This window comes from Sinocyclocheilus grahami, unplaced genomic scaffold, assembly GCF_001515645.1.
Source record: "Sinocyclocheilus grahami isolate Dianchi unplaced genomic scaffold, SAMN03320097.WGS_v1.1 scaffold799.1, whole genome shotgun sequence".
Lineage (NCBI taxonomy): Eukaryota > Metazoa > Chordata > Actinopteri > Cypriniformes > Cyprinidae > Sinocyclocheilus > Sinocyclocheilus grahami.
In genome coordinates, this window is record NW_015505978.1 from 255,409 (window position 1) to 266,793 (window position 11,385).

Consider the following 11,385-nt stretch of genomic DNA (forward strand, 5'->3'; position numbering starts at 1 on the left):
GCGGGCTCTGGAGTGGGCTCTGTGAGCTCCCGGACTGGAGTGACTTCCTTAATGAGCTCTGTGAGCTCCCGGACTGGAGTGGCTTCCTTAATGAGCTCTGTGGGTTCCCAGACTGGAGTGGGCTCTGGCGTGGGCTCTGTGAGCTCCCGGACTGGAGCGGGCTCTGGCGTGGGCTCTGTGAGCTCCCGGACTGGAGCGGGCTCTGGCGTGGGCTCTGTGAGCTCCTGGACTGGAGCGGGCTCTTGGGTGGGTTTTCCTGTCCTGCTTCTCACCCTCCGCCGCTTAGTGGGAGTCTGAAGGACAGAGGGGGGGGGCTCTGTGAGCTCCCGGACTGGAGCGGGCTCTGGCGTGGGCTCTGTGAGCTCCCGGACTGGAGCGGGCTCTGGCGTGGGCTCTGTGAGCTCCCGGACTGGAGCGGGCTCTGGCGTGGGCTCTGTGAGCTCCCGGACTGGAGCGGGCTCTGGCGTGGGCTCTGTGAGCTCCCGGACTGGAGCGGGCTCTGGCGTGGGCTCTGTGAGCTCCCGGACTGGAGCGGGCTCTGGAGTGGGCTCTGTGAGCTCCCCGACTGGAGCGGGTTCCGGGAGAACTGGAGTGGACCTTGCTGCCCTCCTCCTTGACCCTCGCTTGCGTGACTGAGACATGATGATTCGCCATCCACTGGAGCGGGCATCTCTGGGGGCACTGCAAGGGACTCAGACCGACATGACAATACCAAGTTGCGGTAATGGAGATACTCAATGAGACCCCCAAAAGTCAAGAATCTTAAGCCCACCCATCTCCCGAGGAAGCACAGGGTTGTCTAAACAATCATTAAAAATCTTCTTTAAATTGGAGTCATAAAGTTCCATCCCTACCGCAAAGTTCCAAAAGGTCTGAGCGAAACCCCCAATCTCCATCCCCTGTTGGCAAAGATCCGCCAACATCCGGAGCCGAGCCTTAAGCTCCTTCGAAGCAGGAGGAATAATACGAATGTCCATGTTCCACAAAAAAAAGGTGAAAAGAAAAACAAACTGCTGGATCTTGTAGTGGCTGCTAGATTCTGTCACGGAATCCCAGGAGAAAACAAGGTAAATCCAAGTGCAGTTTAATGAAAGTAACAAATGAACAGAACAGAACAAAAACGTGGCAAAAGGTAATCCAAAACAGAGAACAGAAAACACGATGAACATGAGACAACTATGAACGCAGAAGACAATACACAATCTAGCAGCAATGACAGACAGAGTGAGCATGGTATATATAGATGGGATAATGAGTAAATGATAAACAGGTGATCATGATAGGAAACAATAAACAGGTGCTACTGATCAGAACAGAATTAACAAGCAAGGGACTATGTGAAATGGAGTTTAACACATAAAACATAGAAACCGGAAGAGCGCCCTCAAGTGGCCAGTCCAGGGCACCACAACCAGACACTGTGACAAAGAATCACTAAACTTTCCCCATCACTAATGCACAGGGTAGAATTTGTGCACAATTTTTTCTGAGTATAATTTGTAAGTAAAATTTTTCTTGTCCTTGTAGATCATTATTTTGTTTTCTATTAGATCTGAAACTAGTATCCTACACTTGATGTTTCTCTATAATTACATTTTTATATCCTTATATTTCACTTTTCAAAGACACATAATATAAGAGTCACGCACACAAAAGACTGAACATGTGGAGACTGAATCCTTATTTTATTGTGTGGAAATGTTGAACGCACACATTTTTGCTTTTCTTTGTTTCAAGCTAGATGTCATCAATAATCACCAGTATATACAGCACACACACACAGCATATACAGAGTCATCTTAATAGTATGCATATGAAATATAAGTGGTTTCACAGTGTAACATTAACATGCTCATGTATTGATTTTTGACTGTGTGCTATCAAAAAATTAAAATATTTAAATAATCTTATTTATTATAGATACAATAAAATCAACTGATTCATTTCATAATATATTCTATAAACCTTAGGGCCATATGATGCTGCTAAAAAGAACAGTATTTGGTGTAATTAAATGTGTTTATGCGGTTTAAGGTTAAAAAAACACATTATTTTCCACATACTGTACATTATTGTTTCTCCTCTATGCCCCGCCTTTCTGAAACGCGTCGATTTTTACAAAGCTCATCAGTCTGAAAAGGCGAGGTGTGCTGTGATTGGCCAGCTATCCAGTGCGTTGTGATTGAAATGTTACGCCCCTTACCATATTGTGATGATGCCCTGCCAGGCTGGAGCGATGATTCAAAAACATTAAAACCATCCAGTGGGGACATAATTATGGATTATAATAATTTATACTGTCTTTTTACGTGTTGCGTTGTGCCGCAAACATAAACATAAAACCATGTCTGCATTTGTGATCGGAGAAATGACAAACAACAAGCCCTACTCTACACTGCCCAAAAAACTCGCTTTAAATATATAAAATATAAAAACTCTTTAAATATAAAAAACATACTTAAAGTATTTGAGTCAGAACAGCCGGCATTGTAGTCTACTCTTCCAGGATCAGGAAACAGTCCTCCTTAAAATGTGCTGCACACATCTGAATATTTGGGTTGAAGTGTTCTGGAACAGTGTTGTAAATACAACTTAACCACTGATTTCTAGTCATGTCCATTTTTGAAAGACCAAACAAAGTAGTTTCGCTTTCACAAACGAAACAGCATCACACACGCCGGCCTACAGTGAGCAGAGGCCGGGGGATAAAGTGAGGAACGGCCGGAGTGTTAGAGTGAGCTGAGGCGGGTGGGCTTGAGAACGACGTCTGGAAGGGCATGTGACGACCCCGGGCTGGAATCCGCTTCGTCCACGGTGAAAGCCAATCCGGCGATCGACAGCGCAAAGTTGTAGTATTTCCTCAGCAACCAGCACGGATCAGCTCTAGGCATGACGAAGCAGATATCGTCCTCTTTTGGAAGACCAAACAAAGTAGTTTCGCTTTCGCAACGAAGCACACAGCATCTTTACGACATGGCAGCAGAAACAACAAAACTACAGCGAGAATAAAAGTTACGCCTTCTTTCTTTGCGTGAACATTTGGGCGGCGTTATGCAAATCTTCCAAGATAGCGACGTAGGTATGTGGGGGCGTGTTAGAACGAGCCGTTTTAGGTAGGCGTGGCTGAATCTTCTTTATGCACCAAGAGCTTGTAACACTCCAAAGAGAAAGGAAAACTTGAAATCGCATCATATGACCCCTTTAAAGGATTTGTAAACATGTTCAGTGTCTGTCCAAACATATGAAAATGTACTAGCTGTGATCGGTGAACACTTCCTCTCCCTGGGTCCACAAGAGGTGGAATTGGGCAGTGTGGCAGTTTAAGGTCAATGTAATTGGTGACCACGGTCCACCAGGTCGGGCCCGGTGATGCAATTCTCTTGCCACCTCACTACGGGCTAGATGAGGTGTTGGAAGTCAGACAATTTTTAACAGGCAGCCAATTTCAGCACAAATCCTCCAGATATACACTACATGGCCAAAAGTATTCGAACACATGAACACCACACCCATATGTGCCTGCTGAACATTTAAGTTTAACATTTTAGTGATAACAGCTTCTACTGTGCTGGGAAGGCTTTCCATCTGGACATAAGTGCATCAGGTCTGGTACTAATGGCTGGATACTCTGCAGTGAAAGGGTGCCATCAGAATGAGAGTACAAATATCTGATAAAATAATTCACAAGTAATCCACATGACTCCAGTCCATTAATTAATACCTTGTGAAGTGTAAAGCTGCATGTTTGTAAGAAACAAATCCATCATTAAAGCATTTTAAACTGTCTCTTCTGGCCAAATAATTTGTCCATAATCCATAATAACGCTTCCTCCCGTGAAAAAGGCCATCCCTTGTTGTCCTCTCACATCAAAATCCACCAACAGATATGTTTAGACAAGTTTTGCTTGTAAATGGTGCCTGATCTGTGCATATTTCTCCCCAGATTCAGATGAGACACGTTTTTCACTGGAGAAAGCAATATTATAGATAGAGGACTCATGTTTATTTTATTTTTTTAAATTAAAATGATAGTTCATCAAAACATGAAAATTACCCCAAAATGTACTCACCCTTAAGCAATCCTAGGTATATATGACTTTCTTCTTTCAGATAAATATAATCGGAGTTAAATTTAAAAATGTCCTGGCTCTTCCAAGCTTTATAAAGGCAGTGAATGGGTGATATTCAATAGTCCGAGAAGTCCAATAAACTGCATCTATACATCCTAAAAAAAAAATTGCTCCACACAACTGCGGGGGTTAATAAAATTAGGGTGTAATTTTCATTTTTGGGTGAACTATCCCTTTAAAATTGTCTTGATGGTTTTTTATATTACAAACACACAGCTTTTCACTTCACAAAATGTTAAGTGAAGGACTGAACTGGTGTGGATTATTGTGATGTTTTTATTGGGCTGCTTGAATTCTCATTCTCAGAGGATCCATTGGTAGGAAGTGATGTAATGCTAAATTTCTCCAAATCTGTTCCGATGATGAAACTCCTCTACATCTTGGATGGCCTGATGATGGGTCAATTTTAAGCAGATTTTCGTATTTGAGTGAACTATTCCTTTAATCAAGGGTGATTTTGCTGTAATATTTTGAGCAGTGCTGTGCTCTGCATGACACTAACTAGCTCAATTCAGGTGTCAGTTTTCAAGGAAAAGAAACCAAGTTGAATTTTAATTATTCTCCAGTCCTAAATCTCTGCAAAGAAGCTGCTCTGAATGATAAACTAGGACAGATTTCAAACTGCATGATCATAATTTCTCACAGATCCCTCTGTTTAAATTTAATCAATTGTGTCTGTTGTGCCATGCATGTACTGGACATGACCTTCTGCAGTTTGTATACATTCATGTTGACATTGCACTTATGTTAATGCATGGCTGGGAAAAGATGAATGAATAGATTATTTAGTGTTATATGCCCTAGTAAACTATTATTTTAAATATGCAGCCGTTGAGAATGAATATTGCACTATCCTGTTATGTTTCCTTTGACAGGTGTAATCTATTTTGCAAAAGGAGAGATGCCCTGATTTCTGAGGAGCAACTTTCTGCACTGGAAGTGTTCATATTTCACCACTGTGCTTGTGAGAACAGAAGTGTCAACTGCTGCCTTATCAAAGCTACCACAAAATCCCAGATGACTCAATCAGGAAAAAAGGGAAAGGTTCAGAACAACACAGGAAAGTATTTTCCTCACATGCTTCCATACCTTCATGTCATGCTTGAAAATTCCCCAAGGTCCCCATATTTTACAAGGTTCAAGTATTCCTGTAGCTCAAACAGTAGAGCATGGTGCTGGCAACAGCAAAGTCATGGGTTCGATTCGCAAGGAATGCATGAACTGCTAAAATGTATACCTTGAATGCAACATAAGTCGCTTTGGGTAAAAGTCTTTACCAAAATACATGAATGTTAACAGTTATTTCTTACTATTAAATTTTCTGTAATACACAATGAACTTTAAGTAATCTTCTATTCAATGCGATATATTGTAGAATACAGCTGCAGCTGAGAGGTTGATCGTTATGTTTATTCTGACCAGCATTATGGGGGCCATTTTCGATTATATAGATTTGATATAATATTGATTTAATATTTTAGAATCAAACTAATCTTTTGCAATCCAAATTTGTAATATACTGCATAACCACTATAAAACTTACAGTGAAAGTACCGATTTATGTAACCTATTGCATGGCATGATTTTGCTCACAGACGCACAACGACCCCCAACACAGAGCATCCAAGCAATACCAGCAAAGATTCAGTTCATCTCATTTGCAGAAGCTCACGTGCATCCATTCAATACAAGACAGAACGCTGCTTATCAGAAAAATGTTTCATAGTAAGAAGAAACTTACTTGCTCCCACCAGAAACATTTCACTAACGAAGAGCAACAGTCCGACTGAGTTAACAAGGACAAGAACGTGAGCCATATCTCCACTTCAAATGTCCAAGAATCCAAATATATATAGTTATCTTCTTTTGCTTCTAAACGGGTTTGTTTATAGCAACATTATGAATATAAATTCATCCAAATAATCACATCTTAAATGAAGTACAGTAAAAATCTCATGATGGACATCATGTTCGCAAATCCTATTAAAACACGTGCCGGAACGTCCATGACAGCATCAGGTTTAATATTGACTATTCTTCGACTTCCAAAATGCTTCCGTCTCACTTCAGATTCATGCTCGATTATTTCAGGCTTGCCTCCGAAACTGAAGGTAGTGAGGGAACGTCAAGTTCAGTCTCGGTGTCGGAGGTGTTCAGGTCCTGAGGCTCGTGCATGTCAGTGATCTTGAGCGAGCGTGCGGCGATCAGCACCACGGTCAGCTCCAGCGCGGATGCGCGCGAATGCGAACGCCAGAGAGACAGCAGATTTATTTATTTATAAATGTGCGCGCATCCTGACAATTGTGGAGATCTCAGTGTTACTACATTCCTCAATGGCCAAGACTCCAGAGAGTTCCCTCATTCGTTTCAAAGCCTTCAGAAACCAAGCATTTACATGAAAGAGGTATCTTCGTTTTTCCTCATTCACGCAGCCAACAACAAAAACAAAATAATAAAAATAAATAACATATTTTGTTTTAGAGTCAGTTTTGGGAAAATAATGCCTTCACGTGAAGACTAGGAGACTGAAATTTGGATCATTTCTTATATAATGGATAGTCCAGAAATTACTCTGTAAAGGTGCGGTCACATTTACCGACATTCGGCGAATTTACAAGCCATTTTAATTGGAGAACCCACGCGATGGGGAATGTCGCGTGACAGAGATTTCGTATTGTGTTGGTCAGGACGAGAATTCACCATGCTGACCAACAGAAGGCTGCTTGGTTTCATCACCATGCTGACCAGGCTGCTTGGTTTCAAATTAACTTAAAGAGCAGGTCAAATGGTTTTTAGAAAAATATCATAGTTTTTTTCACAGTGAAATATCATATCACTGCTTCATAGTCAGAGGCGGACAAAGTACTCAACTCCATTACTTGAGTGAAAGTACAGATACTGCTTGTCAAATATTACTCCGTTACAAGTAAAAGTTGTAAAGACAGATTTTTACTCAAGTAAAAGTACAGAAGTACTTGCTTTGCTTACAACTTTCTACTTCGAGGACTTTCATAGAAATGTAGTGGAGTGAAAAGTATAATATTTGTCTTTCAAGAGTAGTGAAGTTAAAGTCATAAGTTCCCAGAAAAAATAATACTCAAGTAAAGTACAGATACTCAAAAAGTGTACTTAAGTACAATACTCAAGTAAATGTACTTAGTTACTGTCCACCTCTGTTCATAGTACATCGCTACAGACATCACGTAATGGACAATGGAACTTTTTTGACCTTGCTTTTTCGTTGCACCTTAACAAAAAAACTATTCCGTAGAAAAACGGAAAAGTTAGGCTGCTGATAATTGTCTGCAAGGACATTATCTGTTAAGTTTCCGAACTCCTTTAACCCTAAAATGCAACACAATGTAATTCAAAATACTGTACAGGTAAAACACCTGTGAAATCTCAATACAGGAAATTTCCTCATATTAACAGCCTATTAGGTCCTATTTTTCTGAAAATTTCATAGAGTGTACGCGTCACTGACCACCTGCAAAGTATCTGAAAATTTAGAGGCCTCCAGTGCTTTGGCCTTCACAAAAGTCTTTGCAATAGGTTTGAGGGTAGACATAATTAAACTTTAGAGAGTGTCACAGGGTTGCTCTGCAATGATTTTCCGCCTTCTATCTTACTGGGAAGGTTTTTAAAGGTCAAAATATGCATTTTTGCTTCTCTAAATATGCATTTCAGGTACTTTGCCTCCTTAAGATGTCAGTGATGTGTAGGAATGTTGTAGAATCATAAAACTGTATGAAAAATCATTTGGAGTTTGTCTATGATTTACTGAATAGGCTCCAATCTATAAATAATATAGTAGAATGTTGATAACTAAAGCCCACTGTTGCATTTTTCTATACAGTTTTGAGGGATGTAATCTTTTCCAATTACTAACCATGATATGATCAAATTTGTATTATACTGTATATCAAATATTTACTAGCAAAATTATTCAATTTAGTCCTAAATTGTAGAGAATAATGTCAGGAAACTGTCATATGATCATAGTAAGCTGTTGTGATACAGCATTAAATGTACTTCTTACCCCTTCTTTCGTAAAACATTTTTTTTTATTTAATTGCTTTCAACAAGTATTTTACTTTGTTATGGGCCTTTGAGAGTTAATTCTTCATCAGTTAATTCTATCTTTGCCTCTCCTTTATCAGGAGATGAATTGCCTCCTGGCAACAGACAGAACTCGTTCTCCATAAATGCTGAGGCGTAACTCAATCATGTAACTCAATCAAGGCCGCTATTTTCCTCAGCCCCTGTTCAAGTCTATACACATTAAGCTGTAACAATTCAAGGCATGCCCAAAGATTTTTTTCCCTCTAGTTCAGGTGCATTCCATTAACGCAATATTTATTTAGTTTATCCACCCCTTACAAATATTACCCATGGATGTATTATAGTAAAAGTGTAGTAACCATTGCTTTTTGGTGTATTGATTACCATTAGTATAACCACAGTTTTACTACAAATACCATTATTAAACTATGGTTATTGTAGCAAATCCATGGTTACTTTTTGGTTACCATGGTTTAACTATAGTAACCATGTTTTTTTTTTTGTAGTAAAACCTTGGTTAATTTTCTTAAGGGGCCATTTAGTTTATCCACCAAATATATATTTGTTATTGTCTCATGAACAGCTCTGTCCAGTATTTCTCCATCTTCTCCTAACTTAAACAGCTAGTTTGCAGATCTTTGGTATTATGCAGCAGCTAGAGTTCTTACTAGAACCAGGAAGTAGGACCATATTAGCCCGGTTCTGCCAACATTGCACTGGCTCCCTATTAAACATTGTATACATTTTAAAATCTTGCTAATTACTTATAAAGCCCTGAATGGTTTAGCTTCTCAGTACTTGAGTGAGCTCTTATCGCATTATAGTCCTTCACATCCGCTGTGATATCAAAACTCTGGCCATTTGATAATACCTAGAATATCAAAATCAACTGCAGGCAGCAGATCCTTTTCCTATTTAGCACCCTAACTCTGAATGTTAGGCTGCATTAATTAGGTCAACCGGAACCGGGAACACTTCCCATAACCCTGATGTACTCACTACATCGTAAGAAGAATGGCATCTATGCTAATATTAGTCTGTTTCATTCTTATTCCGAGGTCACCATAGCCACTCAAATCCAGTCCATATCCAGACCAGATGGTGGATCAGCACCTAGAGATGACCTCTACAGCCCTGAAGGTCAGCGGAGAGCATGTCAACTAGAGACAGATCCACTGCGAAGACCTCGTCAACTAGACGGCCATCAGCACAAGACCGCGAGAATCAGACGAGTCCTCTGCACAATCTGACTTGTGTTGCAGCCTGAAATTAAACCACATTATGCTGGCTTCATCTGGCCAGAGGAAAACTGGCCCCCCGACTGAGCCTGGTTTCTCCCAAGGTTTTTTTTTTTCTCCATTTCTGTCACTGATGGCGTTTTGGTTCCTTGCCACTGTCACCTTTGGCTTGCTTACTTGGGAACACTACATTGTTGGCAGTATAGTTGACTTATTGAGAGAACTGAACTGAGCTGGATGATGACATCACTAAATCAACAATGATGAACAACTGACTTTAACTGAAACATTAACTGTTTACTACATTATTGTCACATCCGGGACAAAGAGGCAAACAGATAGGTTAACGTAAGTCGGGAAATTTATTCAGAGGAACTTAGGAGGAGCTTCCAACAGAAAAGAGTCAACTGAGGAATAAATGGAAGCAGAGAACACAGTCTTATCTGGGTTTGGCACTGAGGTCCTTCGTCCGCGAACTGAGGAATCCGAGGCGTGACAGGTAGGTCGGGAGGCAAGGAACCCATAGAGAACAGCTTGTAACCTTGAGACCAGCCGACGAGTGACTGAGGTGAGTGAGTATTTGACTGGTGTGGTAAGTGGGTGCAGGTGTCCGTGATCAGTTGGTAATGGGCAGGCAGGTGTAACTGGTACGTGACTTCGTTAATGCGCCTTGCTACGGGGAAAGGACCTATGTACCGGGGACCGACGAGTGTCCGCATTGGCCCGGTGCCTCCGGACGGCCCGCTGGAGATGGATATGTGCTGAGTCCCATACCCTCTCACTCTCACAGAACCAGTGATCTACTGCTGGGACTTCCGAGTGTTCCTCGGTCCACGGAAACAGGGGTGGCTGGTAACCTAGCACACATTGAAAGGGGGTGAGTCCGGTGGTTTCCTGGCGCAGGGAATTCTGGGTGTACTCGGCCCAGGGTAGGTACTGGCTCCAGCTATCCTGATGGTCATGACAGTAGGCCCGGAGATACCGTCCGATCTCTTGGATCTTCCGTTCGGTCTGCCCGTGGGTCTGCGGGTGGTATCCAGAGGACAAACTGACGGATGCTCCCAGGAGGCAGAAGAACCCTCGCCAGACCCTGGAGATGAACTGAGGCCCTCTGTCTGAAACAATGTCTTCTGGGAGACCGAAGTTCCTGACGTGCTGGAAGAGGGCTTCTGCGGTTTCCAGGGCGGTAGGTAATCCACGTAGTGGAATTAATTTGCAGGATTTGAAGAACCGGTCGACGACTACTAGGATGGTCATGAATCCGTTCGAGGGAGGTAAGTCAGTGGCAAAGTCCACACCCAGGTGGGACCAGGGCCGGCGAGGGATGGGTAGCAGAACTAGTTTTCCTTCGGGCAGACGACGTGGCGTGGTGGAGATGGCACAGACCGAACATCCCTTGATATACCAGGCGACATCTCGGGCCATGTGGGGCCACCAGTGGCGGTTTTGGAGGAGCGAGAGGGTTCGGCAACAGCCTGGGTGTCCCGATCCCGGAGAGGTGTGAACCGAGTCCAGAAGGGTTATCCGCAGGGTGGATGGGACATAGTTCTTCCCCTCTGGACCTCCCGGCGGAGCGGGTTCGGTGAGAGTGGCGGCACGAATCTGGTTGGTGAGGGCCCATTGAATCGGAGACATGAAGACGGAAGGTGGCAGGATGGGCTCTGGTTCTTTGGGGGTAGGATCTGGCTGGTGTTGGCGGGAAAGGGCGTCCACTCAGACATTCTTAGTCCCTGGACAGTACGTGACCACAAAGTGAAAGCGGGTAAAAAACAGAGCCCAGCGGACCTGCCTTGGGTTAAGACGTTTGGCCTCTCTGAGATATTGTAGGTTCTTGTGGTCTGTGATCACTTCGAATGGATGTTTGGCACCCTCCAACCAATGCCGCCACTCTTCCAGAGCGAGCTTGATGGCCAGCAACTCCCGATTTCCACCGTCGTAATTCTGCTCTGCCGGGG

The 11,385-nt window shown here is 42.6% G+C and overlaps 1 protein-coding gene across 1 annotated transcript in view; it reads right to left on the reverse strand.

The window, feature by feature from the left end:
• The window catches only part of LOC107561937 (fibronectin type III domain-containing protein 4-like), a 33,294-nt gene extending 27,005 nt beyond the window's left edge, over window positions 1-6,289 (reverse strand). Inside the window, exon 1 of the mRNA XM_016246481.1 lies at window positions 5,872-6,289. Coding sequence (XP_016101967.1) covers window positions 5,872-5,947 — 76 coding nt within the window. The 5' untranslated portion in view covers window positions 5,948-6,289. The remainder of the gene's footprint in view (window positions 1-5,871) is intronic.
• Window positions 6,290-11,385: the final 5,096 nt, after the last annotated feature.